Below are 19919 nucleotides of genomic sequence, written 5' to 3'. Positions count from 1 at the left end.
ATGGAGCGGCACGTCCCCATCCACGCGCTGCCCGAGGAGATCCGGAAGGTACGAAGCGGTGGAAGGGTGAAAAACCAAACCGGTTGGGTTCGTCCCCAGAAACCTGGGGAGATGTCGTTGGCCTCGGGACAGTGGCTTGGGGTCTGGGATTTTTTGGCTCTGGTTTTAGGCTGGGTGTGTTCTGCGTTTCGTCACTGTACTGAGGTGTAATTACACAGTAATGCCGTGGAGGAACACGCTCGCTCTGCAGCGGTGGTGTCACGGCAAGGCGGTGTCACGGCAAGATGTTTTGTTGCCCTGGGTTTGGAATGACTGCAGAGGAGAACACGTAATTGTTCCAAAGGAGTGTCAATACAAACAGGAACGGAACATTCCCCTTCGTCTTTTTCTTGTATCTTCTCTGTGCGTGCGAGGCCGTGCTCCTTGTTGGGAGGCAGTTCATTGCTAAGGAACAATGCTGCTCTTTATATGGGATAACTTTCAGGGAGGCTCTTTATACGCAGTGATGCGCACAAGTCGAACGCGAGTTGGTTTTTGTAACGCTGTTTTTACTTTGGTGATAAAACACCCTGCTGTCTTTTTTTTTTTTTAAATTTTTCTTTGGCTTGCGTCTAGTGACAAGTAACTTAAAAGTTCTGTGTGCTCAGGTTAGCACAGCCTGGAAAAATTCTCCTTGGAGTAGTCCAGGAAACTGCGGAGACGGTTTCTGAGCTGTTGGTGGTTTCTGAGCATTTGAGGATGGGGAAGATAACCAGAGGAAGGGAAGAGGAATACTTGCCTGCAAAGAAGAGCAGGGGCAGAAGCTGGGAAATGCACAGACACCTTAGCGGTTGTTTTGGTGGCGGGAAAGATACCAGATGAGTTGGTTTATTTAGAAATCAGTTTGCAATCATCGACAGGACAAGGTGGTTAGCAAAAAATGAATGCCTGTTTGTCAGAAAAGCAGCTGATGGGGAACATGAGGGAATTGTGCTGGATCTAGTGCTGCTCCATGTTTCTGTTAATGACTTAAGGCTGTAGTTTGGTGGCACTTCAGCTGCTTGTCTTTTCTTTGCATAGGTTCCCGATCTAGTTCCTGATCTGCGTGCTACACGGATGAGGAGGAAGCATGCACAAACTGGAACCAGAAAGGGGTGATTTCTTTCAGTAGGAGTGTTGGTGTTTGCTGTTGTTCACTGAGCTAGGGTCTGAGGTTATAGCTACAAATAGGCTGATGCCGGTCTGGGAGGGGTTGTGGGCGCTCTGGGAACAGCACTGAACTTCATCTTCAGAAAGAGTAAGTCCAGTGCATCAATACAAATACCAAGTACCTGATGAAGCTTCCTTTTCACTTGCCAGACCCAACACTGAGCTCTGTAGTCAGGTAATAAGCAGAATAATACTAACAAAGTGCTGTAGAAGGCACATCCCTGCTGGTAGGTACGTATGTGTACAGGTTTACATTCCTACCGTGTCACCTTGGTGTAAGATACGCGAGCTCTGAGGCAACGACAGGCCAAGATTTTGGGCTGAGTGAAGTGTCAGGTCTTACATATCTTTTGCTCCTGCTCCTCTCTTCACTCAGCTGACTTGCGTCGTAGTCGCAGTGTAGTTACAATATGCGGAGCCTGATTACAAGTCCTCACAGTTTCCTACCCTCGTATTTTCTACCTTTTATGTTCACACGTCCTCATCCCCTTTGCGTTCTCTGATGCTTGGATTTTACAGCAGCTCTTTGGGAATCTTCCTCTCGGATCGCTCCAGACATAAGCAGAACTGGTGCCAGCTGTAGCTTGCGCTGCCAAACCGAGCATGTGCTCCCAACGTGCAGCTTGCGGTGCAAGGGAGCGCCTGTGTCGGGAGGGAGGGCGTTAGGCGCTGTGATTTTAGCGGCGGAGGGAAGAAGTCTCTCTTGCTGGGCGCTGTTTTGCGTGGGCTTGTAGTGCTGACAGCGCATCGAGGGTCTGTCTCGGAAAGCGAGGATGCGGAGCAGAGCTCTCAGCATCCCTTCGCCCTCTGAGCGGGTGGTGGAGCTTCGCACGGTGCTTGTCAGTGTGCTTGGAGCTGTGAGGTAGCTGCCCACAAAAGGGCGCTTCTCTGGAGGATTGTACCGAGAGGGAAGGGGGAAGGGAGTGTCTTGTGTCAACCCGGAGCAGCCTGTTCTGCAGTAAAGCCGTGGGTGTCGTGGAAGGAGTTGATATAAATTGACCATTCACAGACTGGGCCCAGTAGGTGTTGTCCACTATGTTTATTAAGTTCTAATTACAGAGAAGTGGAGGCTTCTTGGCGTTTTGTTAATGAAACAATAGACAGGAGAGAAGTTTGGTTTTGTTTGAGAGGTATCATAGACCACCAAATGATTAAAAAAAAAGAAATTAGCGGTTCCTTTACTCCACTGTTAGGGATGTGTGTGTTGGGAGAGTTCTCTTTGTTGCTTGGGATCTCTTCTGTGTTGGTTTGTTTTGTGGTTCGTTTAGGTTTTTTTCCTCAAGAGAAAAGAAGATTATCATATTGCACCTTGTTCGCTGTCTGTTTCCAGTGACAGACAAATCTTCTAGAAGCTTGTGAGCTTACAAAAGGTCTGTTTGTTTCAGCTTTGGTGTCCGTTTGATCTAAGTAGACGGGAAGATGCAGTTTCACTCTGAAGATCCTACTGAAGTGGGAAATGAAATAGCACCCATCTGACTCCTCAAAGTGCCAAACAAAAAGCCGTATTTCATTTTTATATTTTATTTGGCAAGCAAATAACCTTTGGTTAACACAAATCATAAAATAAATTGAGCATGAGATCCCCTCACAGATTAGCAGTTCTCACTCCAGGAGCCTGAGGAAGCAAGCGGAGCAGGAACTTTGAAGCCGTGTTATACGTGGGTACAGAACGTTCCATGTATCCACTGGCCACAAAACATCTCGTACGTTAGCAGTAGCAGAGGGTTACTCACTCATTTGCCGTGTGTGCTATAGATTGAGCACTTTATGGTATCTTTATGAGCACATTGCTATCTTTCATTTTTCTTGCTGTCTTTGAACCTGGGGTTAACTTTTTTTTTTTGGTAAGTTCTTGCATAGTTCCTGTTGCGTTAATGAGTTAAAGAATCTGTCCTGTTCACCCAGACTCGCTGTGCCGAAGCGAACCCAGTGGCTGTGTGTGCAGTGCCTGCAATAGCAATAGGGATTCGGGAGCAGCAGCGTTTCCATTCGTGCCTTCCAGGGCAGGAGGATCAGTGTGAGCAGGCTGGTGTCTGCGTGCGGAGCGGCAGGAGGTCTGGTTGTCACGTCCCTTAGAATGCTTGAGGTGACGTTCACGAGTTGCCTCCGTGCTCGGTGAGATTTTCAGCGCTGTGCTATAGAATGTTTAACTTTCAGGTGGGATGACGCGCTCTGGCCGCGCGAGTGTTCGGAGTGGCTGCACTGTGCTTTGGAAACGCTGGCAAATACCAGCTCCTGTTGGGTGTGAGCCCACGCGCTGCTGCCGGAGGAGACAGGGAGCTCTCAGCAGTGAGCGGGTTACCCACGGGCCCACAGCTGGTTTGGGAAAACCAGTCCCTGATCGTGCCGGCAACACTCTGTGTTGAGAGGGTTCGTGAATGCAGCTCTTCAGAACCCGGGTGGTGATCTTCTGTTCCTCATGTGGGAATGCGGGAGTCACTGACGGTCACCTGGAGCTGTGAAGCTTTTTGAGCTCTTGCTATACCCCTCGGACTAGGGCTCTGTTTGCAATAGTCAAGATTTTCTGGGAAAGCTAGGCCAAGCTTTTCTTGTATCCTTTTTGCACGGTCCCAGCAAGGTCTGTGTGGCCTGGTGGAGAGGGTTTTGTTTTTTTTTCATGATATTTGCAGGGCTTCTGGGAGTGTGTGCAGTTACCAGCAGTGCAACAAAGTCTTTAATGATTCATTAGGCTGCTTTAGTCACAGGCAGGAAAAAATTAAAGCTACCTGAAATCTGAGTATTATTTCCTGTCGTGACAACCCGGGTGTTTCAGGGCATGTTTTGAATGAAACTTTTGAGAGCAGGACACTCTGTTTTTTACTGCAAGCCTGTTTCTGTACTGCTCAGGTGTAGTCAAAGCCAATACTGTGATTTCTAGTTTGGAATTGGTATTTTATGGAAATGGAGCAAATAATTTTATAGGCAGTGTGGCTTAGCATTACAATCTATTACTCTCTGAATCCATTCTGGTGGACTCGCATGCGGAGATACTTTAAAGATCTTTCTTTGAATAAAAAACGATCAATTTCAATCAAATAACTCTTCAGTTTTGCATACACAGCAGAAGGCTCCACTTTCTTCCTAGAAAAATGAGTCGCGTGGTTTGAGTAATGATTCTTGTTGTGTGCTAGGGATTAGCTGGGTTGCCAGAAGGACAAGCAGCATGGCAGAAATGAAAGTAATGAGGCAGAGAAGCAAAACAAAAGTAGATGAGGTAGAATGGAGTAGAGGCATATATTTCTGGATATATTTCTATATCCAGAAATAATATAAGAGCACCCAGCTGCAGCATAATTTAAAAAAAAAAAAATTATGCTCCTGAGCTTTCCACATGGCTCTGCTAGAAATGTAGTTTGGCATATTCAAAGCTTTTTAAAAGCAGCTTGTTAATTGAGGATTTAAGTTCTGGCTTTTAAGAGCCATGGCTATTTATTAGCTGCTTATAACAGACCATTTCTAGTGTAAGTGATCTGTGTGCTGGATGCTGTAATACCCAGGTGCTGCTAAGTGAAAAAGGAGACTATTTTAACGGGAGTTTAGCTCTTCACTGTGCTAAATTTTGTGGGTGGAATCTGAAATATCAGGGAAGAATAGCATGTACAAGCTATTTGGCCAAGTTTTAAATGATGTAAATTCTTGTCTTGTCCTTCAGAAGGCTAAAAATGGGCCAGATCACTGATGTAATTTATTTTATTTTTTTTATTTTATTTTTTCCCCCCACTTACGCTCTACTAGAGGCTTACGGTACCGAGTCGGAGAGATGCAGTTGGAGCGACTACCCATCTTGACTCAGTTCTCCACTTGCCCTGAGTAGCTAAAGAAATCTGTGTAACCACGGGGTAAGATCAGTTCTTCCAAAACCAAGCACAGCTCTGGGCTGAAGCTGCTCGCAGGGACGCCGCTGTGGAACAGCTGCTGGAACATCGCAGCTGGTAAAGCTGCCTCACACCGCGCTTCGCTCTGAGCAGAGCTCCTGTCCTTTCCTTGTGCCACCTGGTGTAAAGTGTGTCAGAACTGTAGCTCAAAGTCTTGTGGATTAAATGTCGTACTAGTTCAAGCACTTTGTCCTTAGTTTGTTTTTTTATGTAGTTACTGTGCACGTAGTACTGTCGTGCTAACTCAGAGAGCGGGAGTGTTTTCAGGATCCCGCCCTTACCTTTTCACGTCCTTGTTTGCCCTTGAGTTTCCCTGTCCATGCAGACCAAAACCACAGTACTAAAATTACCTTCTGTTTCGTTTCTGGTTTGGTTTTGTTTTTTAATTTCCTAGTTAATTTTTTTCTGCTCACTGCTTATTCTCACTGCTGTGGACATACACAGTCCTCTTTCTAGTTAGAGCTCCCATAGTTTCCTTTTCTATTCTTTTCAAACTCTGCTTTCCCTTGATGGTTTTTTTTTTTCTACTTTGCATTTGTGAAGATGACAACAGCCTTTTGATCAGAAGTAACTCGTGAAATAGGGAATCTGAAAACAGAAATCATTGTGTATGTAATACACATTCTTAGCGGTTACTCGGTGACAATATTCTAGAAAAGGTAACTCTGTAAGCATAAGAACTAATGAAAATTTGTTTTCTACAGACTTTTGTGGGATGGCTGATCCATTTTGGTGTCTAAGATAGAAGGTCTAATGGAATTTTTTCTTCTGGACAGGCTATTTGTAAGGGTTTCTCCGGTATGGATTATCTGATAAGGGCTTGTGTTTGCGCTCCAGGGTTTTCTTCAGCAGGGAAGTGATGAAGTCTTTGTTGCCTACCTCGTTCTCCAAGACTTCTAGACACTTAAAGATTTCTGCTTTTAGTGTCAGAATTGGTTCTAGATGACAAAACATTCTGGTTCACAAGTTTCACAGGGTGGTGATGGAGAAATGCACATGTAGACAAAGTAATGTTATTTCTCTTGAAAACTGGGCAAACCCCAAACCCATTTCTTTTGTAAGTAGTCTTCCAGGCCATAAAATGCTTTCTGGCTCTGACCATTAAACTGGGGTAGCCCGAAGATAGCCTTGGCTTTATTTTGACTGAAAAAAACCAGCATCTACAGCTTGACAGTCTTTCTCTGCTACGTATACTACAGATAGATATTTTCAAACCTGTTCGTGTCTGTCTAGAGGATATTGCGGTGATTGCAGGATAATTTTGCGTTTATAGAGGCAAGGTTGATATTAAAAGGCAGAACTTTCCTTCCTTACTGCAGTAATATAAAGCCCTCGGGCTTTCCTGTGATTTTTCTGTATAGGAAATACTTGGAAAAAACCTAACCTGATCTGAAGTCCTTTCAAGTTTTTACTTTACCTGGGGAAAGGACGTGAAGAAGAATGGAGCCCGTTGCCTGCTGAGCCTGGATGGATTATATTTATTGATATACGACTTTGTTTCTTTTTAAGTCCAGTAACAAAATTGAAAACGAAAAAGTTTTAGTACTTGCTGAAAACCTTTTCAGTTCAGGACCCCGATTGTTTTATTTTGCTTTTAATCCTGGTGCCCGCTGAAATGTCTGTAAGTGTTTGTTTGAAAGACAGCAGTGGCGCTGCTGCAGGAGAGCGCAGTGTTCTGGGGAGGAGAGGCCCCCTCCTGTGCTCCTTATAACAGCTCATTTTGTCCTTTTTACAATATAGTCATTTGCGTGCTTTGGAACTTCGTGGTAGTTATCCTGAATAACAGTTTCATATTTCCAAGCACAGTTTGCAGCTGCCAGGAAAAATAAACTTGCATGTTCAGCTCATTCAGAGCAACTGTAACTAGGGGTGTTTTAAACTGGGACAAAACTAAGGACCTGGAAAGTAAAGCTTGGTCTGGTAGTTCCAGGGCATCCTGAAATACCATTTTTTTTCAAGCTATGGTTAAAGTGGTAAAGATTACTGAATCATGGGATAATGAGTCTCTAGTTTATAGTTTTGAATGCTGTTTGCTTTCGATTTCTTTCAGTTTATCCCGATGTCTCAAAACGTCTTCGTTTTCTTTTTTTCTGGAAAACCAGGGATTCTTATATTTGACTTAAGCTGCCGCTTTCCAATTGTCCTAAGTCATTGTGTTAAAATCTTTACAACAGTTGATAATTGCAAGAAAGGTTCAAGCTCTCGATACACAAACACACAACTGCTCTTCCAGCTGCCACCCAGTTCTACCTTGCACGTCTCGAGGCTGACCGATACCTGTTCATAGTTCTTGCACTGTGGTGGTGATGCTGTGATATTGTTCTGCAGCACTTGGAAGCGTTTCTTCTGGAAGTGAAACTGCTTAAATACACAGGAAAAAACCTGATATAATGAGGAATAAGTACGCATCAAAGTCAGAGCGCGTCTGTTCATTTGTATTTATGAAGCTTTGCCTACTGCAAAGCTTAATAGTTTGACCACTTAAAAAAGTATGGTTTTCAATTTAAGAAATGGTCTTTCCATTAGATGCGTATTACGTACTCTGTGTTTTTTTAAATCAGTGATGAATACTTTGCCCTGAGTAAATGGGTTACATTTTCCACAACGCTCAAGTGCTGTGGACACTACATCATCCTGATCAGTCCCTTACTCACTTGAATTATTCTCGTAAAGAGTGCTGGATTACATCATTTTATTAACTTTCCACTTTTCATCTTGTCTACTTCAGTTGGATAAGAGTTGTCAAAAAACCCACAGCAAATAACATTTTCCTGGCTCAGACCATCACAAATTCATTAAGGAGATAACTTTGTAAAACAGGGCATTTTATTTTAAATTAATACATCAAACGTAATTCAGAGGCACTTCAGCTTAGAATTCCAACGGGAATTCCCATGTAGTAAATTGCACAGTCGATACAACTTGCTTCCAGTAAGCGAAAGTACTGCAATAGCTTGATTTAATTTTGCTAATGTAGAATTTTGTCTTTATTATTTGTTTAAGCAATAACATCATCTGATCGTAAATGCTTCAGAACCGTAAATGGTTTAAACTATTCAGATTTGTTATTATTATTATAATTCAGTCTCATTCAGGTTTAGGTGAGGTATTTTTTTAGCTTGTGGTTTTTTTACAGTTTTCCAATTTTACCTTTTTCTAGATGTCCCGGGATGAGACAGTATGTAAATACTGTGGAGTCAGCTATTTGATACTGCAGGAATTTAAGGTGATGGAAGAAAAAGTAAAAGCGATGGAAAAGGAGATTAAATTCTATGAAGGAAGCATAGAACGGGAAAAAGGACTTCAAGCAGAATTGCAGTCTCTTTACCAAGACCTTGACCACTATCGAGCTGACGGGGAATCGAAAACAGAAAGGTCAGAGCGTATTATCTGGTTTGATGTTGTTCTCGTGTATGTGTATTAGGTAATTTCATTCCAGATAAGTTTAAAATGCAAATCAGGTTTGTCTTTTTCTTTTTTTTTTCTTATCAGATGTAACAGATATACTAATCTAAATAACCTTTCCTAGTATTGTCTGGAAGCAAATTTTAAATTCCTTAATGGTTTGGAAACAGTGAAGCAAAGGGCAGAAGGCAAGCAGCAGGTTCCAAGTGCTCACTGACACGTATGTGAAGGTCCCACTTAAAGGAGGAGTTTTATATTCTTAAGAACCCCAGTGGTTAACAAGAGACCTCAGGGCCACACTGATTTTTTTTTTATTTTTTCTTTTAGGGCACAATGATTAGAGCCTTTAGGTGTGTTCTCTTTTACAGGAAGTTGTACTTTGAAAATATTTGCCCCTTCGAAAGGCTCACTGTTCTGTGGAAGAAATATCAGTGTTTTGGTCTCTTCCAGACCTGGAAGTTGAAGAACTGCCCTTCTTTCTTTTCCTCTTGTCTTCTGCTCTTCATAGTCAGACTCAACGTGGATACTGTGTGCTGGTTTTCTACGTCCTAATTTTCTTTCCTCACGTTTTGGAGTCTATTGTTATATTCCACTGGTTGTTTATAGTACGACTATAAACGCTGATATTTGTAGTTGTCTCCTAAAAGATACTTTGTAAAAATGTAGTTGCTACAGCTGACTACCGACAGAATAACGTGGTACAAGCAGGGGCAGCAGAAACTTCTCAGTAATGTCTTGCGTATCTGAATCAAGCTGTCAGAAACTTCTGGTAAGAGTGAGATTGTAATTTGAATTATCGGCTCCGTCATTTGGATTCTAAAGACCCCCAAGAGGGTGAGTCTTGCATGACCAACTCAGACCTAGTGGGAAGTGATCTGGAATTGGGAGCGTGGGGTGTTTTGAGTGTTAACGTGCTCTTAAGGTTGGGCTGGAATGGTTTGGAAACACTGCAGAAGAGATGACTACAGCTTGTCTATTGGTGAAGTATTGAAATCCATTTACCTTTTTTTATTTTTAAATTTTTTTTCAATGAATCACTCAAACACTGTTTGGAATTTAAGGTCGCTATTAGTGGCTTTAGTTAGGCTTGTGTTTGGTGATATTAGTAATAAGTTTGATTTTAAAGTTTACACAAAGTGGAACAAAACACATGTATCTTGGGTACCACTCGTATTGTTTCTTGCAATATTTTTTATTTTATTTGGGCTGAACATCCGCCACCCACCCCGATATCCAGTGTTTTCTTTGGTTTAGCGTCGTATTTTTGAAGAGTGCGTTTCCTGCTCGTTCCTCTGACAGCTCTGGGTGGCAGTTCCGGTGGCAGTGTTCAGTGTGTTAGCAAATGCACTGACAGCACATTCTTCTTGTTGAGGATCGTTTGCCAGAGGTAAACTTTGAAATTTTCATTTATCTGACTCTTGGAACAGTTAATAAAAATTTTATCTCTGCTTTTTTTTCCCCCCTAAGGCTCAACTTGATTTAAAACCTGCTGAAATCAAGTGAAATACTTGCAATAGGCGTTCATTCAGGCCATAAATCAACTGTTGTGCCTGGTTAAGTAATTTGTCTAAATATTCCTTATCTCTTTACTATCCTGAGCCTCTCTTGTTACCTTGTGCTGTTGGCATAAACTAACCATTCAACTTACTGTCTTGTGGTTCTCACAAGCTCGACAAATCAGTCTTCCCAAACGGCAAATGTTTATTGGAAGCCAAATACTGCTTTTCTAAAAAGCAAAATCTCTGGTACCCCCAGAGTTTCAATTTTTCTCGTTAGTTGTGGACTCTTTAATTATATTTTCCTTTTAGGTTGAAGTATTGCAATTGTTCATACCTGTGTTTAAGCTTGGGAAAGGGGGCTTTTGCAGAAATTCGTTACCTACCCTTCAGGATTTTGTCAGAAGGAGGGGATCCTAGCCGGCACAGAGTTAACTACACGGATTTTCACAATTCTCGCAACATCCAAGAAATGCAACTGCTGTGAAACTTATGCTCCTGAATCACACATGTAGATACTGAAAGTTTTATTCATAAATAAAAAAAATCTTAAAGATAAGCCTCACATTATAATCGGTGGAAACTGCCTTTCTCTGTATCTGTGCTTTTTTTGTGTGTGCGTTCTTGAGTTCATTAGTTCTTACCACAATGGCAAAACTTAATACCGTGGAAAATGCTTTGCTGTTCAATTTGCCTAAAAGAAAATCTTCCTTTCTGCAACATAATTGCTGAGGAAGGCAACAGCAACTACCTGGCTTGGTCAAGTCTGTACTTGTAATAAAACCCTCAAGTGACTGGGCAGTGATAACAGCACACTGCTCTACCCTTAACTTGGTAGAAATGACGTGTGATTTCTTGTCTAGGAGACTGAAAACACTGGAAATGGGCAGTGGCACGTGCTTTAAGAACTGTGTCACCATTTTAAAAATAAGCTTTGAAGGGAAAGGAAAGAGCACAGGACAAAAATGTCATTGTAATATTTTTTAATATGTTTGTTTCTGATGAATATTTAGTGGTAAATTAATGTTGCATTGGTGCAAAAACAAAAAAAAAATCACTGAGAGCCAAATCTGGATGAAATACCCAAAGAGGTAAAGAGCGAACCTCTCCTTTTCTGAATGTGGTTTAGGGCATCCAGTCAGTTGTTTTTGTTATTTAGCGTCCCAGCGGGTAACTTGGGAGATCGCACGTCTTTTGACTCTTTTCGAAAGCGTGACTAACGAACAAAACATCGTTGGGCTGCTGCAGCCGTTATGTGTTTCCAGAGTGATACTGCTGCATCATCTAGCAACGTGAGAAATCAGTTCATCAAGTAGGAAGGGAGCGTTCGTCGTCGCGCTTGGAAGAGACAAGTCAATCCAACAAGTGGCCAAGAGGTATCGGGATCCAGCGCATCCCTGGGTTTTGCACTTCACTGTTTCCCAGCAAAGGGAAGTAGTGTCCTGGTTTTTCGTCGTAGGGAGAATGTAGGGCACATAAGGACTGGAATTGTTCTGTCCCTTTTTGCACTTAATTCTACTCCTCATTAGTGTTAGTTGGCGCGGGGCTCAACACGAGCTGACAGTGCGCACTCGCAGCCCAAAAAAGCGACCAGTGTGCTGGGCTGCACCCACAGGAGTGTGACCAGCAGGGCGAGGGAGGGGATTCTGGGGCCAGCTCTGACCCCGCAGCACGAGAAAGACATGGATCTGCTGGAGCTGGAGTGATGTGCTGTGTGGGGTTCATTCCTTCTGGGCATGTAGCACAGCAAGGAATTGGATTCAACTGTTATTCCCGTACAGTTCCATTCATTTCATTACAATTGTGGGAATAAGTCCCGGGCTGCCGAAAGAACGATATTCAAAATGTATTTATTTACGCCATGGTAGCTGCGCTTGAAAAATAAACAGATCGGAACTGCTGCTGCAGTGAAGAAGTTCAAAAGGTGAATATTTGAGGCAAAGAAAAGCTCTCAGATCTGCTGTCGTCGAAGAATGCTGGCTTTTTTCTCTTCCACTCTGCACTTCCAGTACATCTTGAGTTGGGTATTCCTGTAGATAACGAGGAGCACGTATCATCTGTTCTAATTGCTTTTTCCACGGCTTCTGCAGTGTCACAATCTCATTTAAAGAAGCATAATCGAAGCAGAGATGTGACAAACCTGAATTTGCATTTTTGATAGGAGAGAGGGCACACAGTCTGTTTGTGAGTCCTGATACCAGTAAGCTTTTCTTTTCCTATCCTGGATTTAGGATCTTTTTTCCTGTTGGAATTGCAGTACAATGCTGAAAGTTGTCACTCTGCTGTAATTTAAAAATCTGTTACTTGCTTTCGTGATGAAAGCACCTTGTGGAAGACCAAGGAGGAGGAAGGGTGAAAACACTTCAGTCTCTTAAAGGCAAATATTTCTAGGGGGTTTTGTGACGGTGTCTCCTTCGATCCTCTTCTGTAAGGTGGCTGCTTGCAGGTGGCTCGAGGGGTGTTAGGAGAGGGAGGAGAACCCGAGGAGAGCTGGGGCTCTGGCTGGAGCCCGACACCAGCTGGGATTTGTCAGGTAGAACCACCAGATCACATCCTTCCTGCTCCGACTTGTGGTCAACAGTATTCTGGGCCCAAAATATGCTGGGTGGTTTTTTTGGTTGGTTGGTTTTTTTTTGTTTGGGTTTTTTTTTCAGAAAGGAAGTGGGGAAATACAGAAAATAAATGTGTACTTTCTCTGGCATGTTGTGGGTCAAGCTGGGAACATGGAAACCTAGCTCTAGTCCAGAACTTCCTGCCCTCTCCTTAAGAAAGATGTAGGAAAATAATCTTATTAACTTGACATTTTTGAGCATTTTCATGCTAATGTCATTGCCTGAGTACATAGAAGTAACATCTGGTAGAAACATTTTTGTGAAAACTTTATCTTTTTAAAATGCCATTGTGAAGCAACAGAGGCCTAAATTCCAGCTGGTGGAAAATAATGAACAGGATTTGTTTTACATGTGTGTTGTTTTTAATTATTATTATCTGCTGAGCGTATTAATTAATTCAGCAGTACGACAGTACAGTTCCATGATCATGAGTGTGAAACTGAGGGCAGAGGGAAACAAGAATGACTAACTGAGATTCATCTTCTGCAAATGTCTGAAATGAAGAAATAGAGAAACGGTCTGGATGGAAACCAGTTATGGTAGCAATAACCGGCGACGTTCGTTTTGCTGTTGGTTGACTTTAGAGAATTCCGGCTTAGACGAGCTCCCCACTGCCCTTCTCGGCACAGCCTTGCAATGGCCTGTAGAACCCGCGCAGCCCTTTGGGGTACCTTGCACCCCCCTGCTGGCACCTGCTTTTTAGGTACCCCTAGTAAATTTGCAGATGACTCCAGGCTGGGGAGCAGTGTCGATGTGCCGGAGGGTCGGAGAGCGCTGCAGAGGGACCTGGCCAGGCGGGGCCGATGGGCTGAGGCCAACGGGATGAAGTTCAACCCGACCAAGGGCAGGGTCCTACACTTTGGCCACAAGAACCCCAGAGAGGGACCTGGCAGTGCTGGGTGACAGAGCCAGCAGGGTGCCCAGGTGGCCCGGCAGGCCAGCGGCACCTGGCGTGTGTCAGGTACCCAACTTGACCTTTGTGAGGTTTTCATAGTGGCTTATGTTTTTGGAGGCTGAACGAGTTCTGTGCCACACCTGCGAGTGAACCTGGGTTCGGAAGGTAGTTATTTAGCATTGCACATGGGCTGATGTTGGATATATACACTTCCACAAATTCTTCGAGTGTATTATGATTATGGCTTTGTAGGAGTTGCTCAGGTGGCTCATACAGTGGCCAGATGATTAAATTATCTCCTTTTGGAGATCCAATACCTGAGTCTGAAATACTCATTGATTATCTTTGAAAAGCCTTTTCTTAATTTAAAGCCGCAACAAAAGTTAGCCATTGGTTAGTAGCGCTAATAATGCTTTCTGATTATTTTGTTTGCATCTGTAGAATAAAAAACCTAACAGTGGAACTTAAAACCAAGCAAGATGAATTAAAAAATGTGAAAGAAGATCTGCGATATTTCCAAGAGGAAAAGGAAGCTGCCTACAAACAATCGCAAGCGCTCAGGTAAGAATCCCCCCAAACCCCACGGATTTTGTGCCTCCTGCCATCAGTCGGGAGGATTCAGCGGAGTTGCAGGCAGGGAGAACGCTGTGAGGGAGAAGAGTCTTTATAACCATCCTCTTGGTTTTTTTGCTTTTCCAGACTGTAGCGAGATGGTGAAGGATTAGCAAATGTAACCAGAAAGTATCACTGATGTCTCAGTAAAAAGTGATTGCACAGTTGCCTGAACAGTTTTCTTCGTTTATACGTGACTTTGAAATCAACATTTAGAATTATAAATATATTCAATATGCAATATATTCCATACACTAAATTATTGTAACGTGATATAAGTTACCATGTAACTGAAAACTAGTTGTCAAGTGTACTTTAGTTCCCATGTTTACTAATGCTGTTTTGTCACTTTAAAAACGTACATTTGTGGGGTTTTTCTTTGTCTTGCAGAAATACGGTGGAACACCATTGCTCAACTCTGAACAAGGCCATCTCGCTGTTCCCTTTTATTAGAAGCGAACTTGACAGTATTAAAGAAGTCATCTCCAGCAACCTGGAGAACTGGGCTGCCATGAAAGAAGAAATTTTTCTACAAATAAAAACCGTTAGCAAAGAAGCTTTGACAGGCAAGTCACCTTTTCAAATTTAATCTGAGCCAGGGCGTGCGAGCAAACCTGCACCCAGCCTGTGGCAGCTACTCCCTGCTTCCGTTTCTGAATAAGAGCTAAATGACACCCAACTACAGCTGTCTGTATCCGAGGGGTTTGGGGATGGAGAAGGGGCACGGAGCAGCCCGTGGGCCGAGAATAATTCCCTTGGCCCAGAGCCCGTTTCCTGCTCAGACAAGGGCAGCCTTCAGGAGGAGAGAAGCTGGGAGCGAGTCACAACCGACGGCTTGTTCCTGAAGGTCGTGCCCAGCCCTCGAGCTGGCGGTCAGACTTAAAAAATCAGATTTATCCTCAAAGACCATTTTTTCCTCTGCCTCAGTTAAGAGGTTAGTTTTGCTGAAAAAACTGCACGGTGCTGTAATGACAAACTGTAACTTTCAAAGCATCCAAACAGACCCTGGGCTGACTTTTGCAACTTTAGTGGCATCTGGACATAATTTTTGTGTGTATTCTTTGCCTACAGTTTCCTGGTGTGCTCTGTGTGTGTGAGTTGGTGAGCTGCTGTTCGCTCTGGAGGTTAGTTTTGTCAGGGTTATAAGCCAGCCAAGAAGTAGGTGAGCTGATGGTACGTGTGAGCTGATGCGATGAGGGCACGGAGCGTGACGGGCATCTCCCACATCATTCTGCTGGTGAAACCACGTGAGCTTGGGTGCAAATCCGCAGCTGAAGCACAACGCGTGTGCATGGAGTAGGTCAGAAAACACGTAGCTTCATTTTAAATAATAGCTCCCCAGCAGCTTACACTTCCTGTGCAGTTGGAAGTATTTTTTTTTATATTTTCAATGATTGCTTTCTTCAGATTTGGAAGAAATAAGCGGGGCAGCTGTGGTGCAGGAGCGAGGGGGCATGAGTCCCACCGAGCCAGCTCCCGGCTCCAAGATCCTGAGGATCCTGAGCCCAGAAGGGAGGGCTCCTGCCTGCATGAGATGAGCGTGACCGGAAAAAAAAATCCACTCTTTAGTATTCAGTTTCTGTAAGAACGATTAATTTAAATGTCAGTGTCAATATCGTGCCTTTTGATTCATGACTTCATCTCCTAATTAGGCTGAGCACGGAAAGTATTGTCTGTCCCTAAGGATTCCTCTCTTCCTGTGCTCATTCTCTGCCTGTTTGCAGCTAATAAAGGGAATACGAACATGCGTTTCTCTAGACGTTCTCAGGTTCAAAGAGATGCATAACATTTTAAGGCTTCTTTTCTGGAGTATCCCTTGCTTTACTTGCCATAAAGCATATCCGTATGGAAGCAGAAGAGCAGCCTTTTATGTTCTTTTAATGGTTATCCGTGCCATTATGCACAGTGCCTGTCCCTGACTGCATCCGTTGTAGCCCACTGAGAGCAGTGCCACATTGCGCACGTTATGTACATCTTTAAATCTAGCTCTCTACATCAAAACAATTTAGTCACACCTCATTTATATTTCTTTTTGGCCTGTGAGTGTCATTCAAAAGCTTTTATGTTCTGGTGTGATGAGTTGTAAATTATGAAGTTGTGGTAACATGTAATGAATTTTTTTTGTTTAATTTACCATTTTCCATCCAGATTTCAAGAGTAAAAATGCTACATGAGGTGCTACTCCATATGCCTAGACCACTTTGCTTGTTTAGTTTGAAAACAGCTTAAACAAGCCCTTGTATATGTTATTTATATATGTGTATATTTATAGATGTATATGTTATTTAGCCTTGGTTAACTGATGGCAAGTAGAAAGAAGAACTTAAAATCGTTTTGGTATTTACATAATTTAGCCTTAACGGTACGTTGGTTTAAGTGTGGAGTAGTTGGGAGAGATTGTTGGTAATGAAGGTAGTGTGGGGTACTTGGGAAAGATTGTAGATAATGAAAGTGTTTGCACCACACGTGGAGAGCATATGAAACGTGCAAGAGCCGACTTGACAATAGAATTAGGCTTCGTGTAACTTGAACATTGTCACTATTAACCTAAATAAAAGTGACAGAAGGTCTTTGGACAATTGAACATTTACGGCCGTCGCTGGAGAAGGATAGAAAAGAACTGCAACCGCTTTTGCAAATGTTCAAATGACTAAACTCAGGAAAAAGTATGAAAATGGAGGAGACCCACTTTACCCCACCCAGGATTTGCGTATTTCCCCTGTGGTAACAACTACCTGGGAAACTTCCTTGGGACTGCTGCTCTTCCGTGGTGAAGAGCTGATGAGAGAGAGAGTGAAAAAGCCTGTCTTTTAGTTAATGAAGATGCACTTTGTGATACAGCAGTGGTTATCTAAGGAGTGAGCGAATAAAGTGGAATACACGTGCCCGGACATCTTCTGAACAAGCCTTTCAAACTGAGCTTTAGCAGAGGCTAAACTCCCTTGGTTTCTCCTCACATTAATTTCCAAATAAGTTTGCAATTCTTTTTTTTTGTGTGCCAGCAGTTGTTTGCTTGTCTTGTTAAGGTAAAAACCTCAGATTCAAATATTTGTCACCTGTTGTTATTTCATTTGGGATATATAGGTGTATTTTAATTTGATTGTGAGATCATAGACAGATATATATTATTACTTAGAATAAACGTTTTGGTTTTTGTCAGTGCTATGTGTTTGGCTAAGCACAAGTGTGCGGAGCAACTGCACAAAACCCGTCTTTGGGCCCTCTGCGTTCTCAGCAGAAATGTTGCTGATGTACGCGGCTTACACTGATCCATGCCTGAACTGGGGTTACAGAATGCTGATGTCATAAATCAGGTGTAACACTTTTGAGTGAAGAAGGTAAATTTTACAATAGTCAGTGTGATTTCTTTCTCCTCAGAAATACCGAAATTGAACGAACGATTAGCAAAATCCCAGAGAGAGAACGAATGCCTCCAAGAAAAGGTGAAACATCTGACGTTGGTGGCTGACACGGTCGAGCTGAAAACTCAACAGCTTCAGACTTCACTTCAGCAAGGGAATGAGCTGCAAAGTAGGTGCCGTGAGCTACAAAAGGAAACGTTAGGTAAGAGAATTTTGACATTGCAAGCGAGCGTCCAAATAAAACGAAGCACAAAAAGATATTTCTTTAAGGCTGTGACTGTGAAAGTTCTCAGCAGTCCAGCCCAGACCCGAGCAACACGGGGCTGCTGCGCACTCAGGAAGACGGTATGTCACCGAGGAGTCTGTTCCCCTGCTGGGAACACGACTCTGCTGCAGGGGGGAGCAAAAGTCAAGGAAGGAAAGCAGTGGAGATGGTGGTAATACAATTGTGCTGTTACTTGTCAAGTCCATTTTATGTAAAACGTCAGGGAGAAGGCTCTGAGCTTAAAATGAAAATAAACGTGCTCCTCTTGAGTGGAAGGCCAGGCAGGATGTTTTGGCTATCAGCAACCAGAGTGAAAAGTAGGTCAGGTTAAGGCAGTCTCTTTTCTCCTAGATTCATTAAACTCAAGTCTGTCTAATGACTTGCCCTCGATAGTGTGTCTTGAGAATCCGTAGAGTCCTCTTGAAAACTCTAAGAGCAGAGATGGCCCTTGAAATTATAATATCTTGTGAGCTCTGTTGCGGCAATAACTCATTACAGACAGATTATTTACATTAGTATCTCTTGAATCTCCTCTTTAAAACGATATTGCATTCACAGCGCTGGCTCAGAGACATTTTGAAACTTTGAAAACATAAAAAGGTTGTGCTGTTCTGGGCACGGTTTTGAGTCATCGAATTGGCACGGCAATTACCACGCTGCCTTAGCGCAGCGTGTAATGTCAGATTTAAAGCAGTAGGTCTCGGAGCTAGTCATGATGAAGGAATTTCACTGATCCTTCAACTCCAGCGATAATATCAGACGTGAGACTGCAAAGTAGAAGACTGCAGTTGCCATCCCATGAGTTACCAGCCCGTGTTGCTGAGAACAGTCTTTATTTTTGTCCCTGTACGACCACAGTGGTTGGAAGCCTCTGGCTCGTGTTTGAGTGGTAGAAATGAGCAGCCAACTCTGCATCATTTTCTAGACAATGTCCACGTAAGAAATAGACTTAACGTGTCTTCCTTTTTGTCATGTTTATTAAAAACCCCTAACTTTAAATGAATGCAGAATCAGTTAGATTCTGCTGCTAAGTGTTCCAGTACCTTGGAAACTTGCCCATGACATTTTTTGGTAGGCTTATTTCCTGGTATTAGCCACCTCTTGTGACTTAATCCTCTGCTCGGAGTAAACTGGCAGGCGAGATACGGGGAGAAGGTTGCCTTAAAAGTGTTCAGCTGTCAGCTGGGAGCCACAGCATTGCATTCTGAAGACCTGAGTGAATGAAAAGAAATACATTAGCTGCATTTAAATCTCCTTCTTCAAGACAATCTCAAACACACCATTGCACAGTGTAAAACTTTGGGCCTTTTTGTTTGGCTCGTATGAAAAATGGCTAGGAGAGGTGGTTGTTTTCTTTTTAGGAGGCATGAATTAAAATGCTAGTAGTATGTAAATGGTATCTGCTGTGTTGATTTTTTGCAAGAAGAGTAAACAATCTCCATATTATATATACTTTATATGTATATAATGTACTCTATGTCTGTGACAGTGCCTGGGTAAAAAATATTAATAACGAAGCCAAAATCCCAAATAAGATCAAGGTAGCATTGCTAGAAAAGAGAAAACTGAAGGAATTAACTAGTTGCACCAGTTAACTAGATCACGTGGCCTGTCTCAGGAGCACGAGGTTGACCGTCACTTCTCGTGTTTTACTTGAAACTTTTGGAAAAGATGTTAAAAATACATTTGTTTGTTTTGAAAAGATAGGTGTGTTTCTCCTCCAGTAAGAGATTCATGGTTCAGCCAAACAATCTGTGTACGTGTATAACTGCCAGGTTTCCCTCTTATAATGCCACAGTCCAAACTTGGAAAATTAGGTCCTGTAGAATATTCAGTGTATTTGGTTTCTTAACATTCAATTTATGTCTTTACTTAGGCCGAAATAACCTTAGAGGCAGAGCTGAGAGGCTCTTACTGTGCTGGCAGTCGCTCAAGCGGACAGGGTCGCTCGCTGTAGCCAAGGTGACTGGCTCCAAACCAGCCCGAGCGCCGCAGATCCCGTGGTAAAACCTCCAGCAATGATTTGTTGCAGTTGATTAAGCTTTCCTTTCTCTGCTGGCAGAGCAGCACTTCTGGAAAGAAGGTTTGGTCTTTAGTGTGGTCTTGTGCCACGCAAAGAAACTGCCTGAAAGTTCGTTTCTACAGCAATCTGAATGTTCTGCTACAAATGCTGGTACCTGCAGTGATTTACGCGTCACTTTGGTAATTG

At 42.9% G+C, this 19919-nt stretch overlaps 1 protein-coding gene across 1 annotated transcript in view; it reads left to right on the top strand.

Annotated features, from left to right (window-relative positions):
- LEKR1 (leucine, glutamate and lysine rich 1) overlaps positions 1 to 19919 on the top strand; it is a 41270-nt gene continuing 21351 nt past the window's right edge. Inside the window, exons 1-5 of the mRNA XM_009876467.1 lie at positions 1 to 48; positions 8224 to 8438; positions 13913 to 14032; positions 14474 to 14649; positions 17462 to 17647. Coding sequence (XP_009874769.1) covers positions 1 to 48; positions 8224 to 8438; positions 13913 to 14032; positions 14474 to 14649; positions 17462 to 17647 — 745 coding nt within the window. The remainder of the gene's footprint in view (positions 49 to 8223; positions 8439 to 13912; positions 14033 to 14473; positions 14650 to 17461; positions 17648 to 19919) is intronic.

Source organism: Apaloderma vittatum, unplaced genomic scaffold (genome assembly GCF_000703405.1).
Source record: "Apaloderma vittatum isolate BGI_N311 unplaced genomic scaffold, ASM70340v1 scaffold25899, whole genome shotgun sequence".
NCBI lineage: Eukaryota > Metazoa > Chordata > Aves > Trogoniformes > Trogonidae > Apaloderma > Apaloderma vittatum.
Note: the sequence above shows the minus strand (reverse complement) of the source record. Positions and strands in the feature narration are given on the sequence as shown.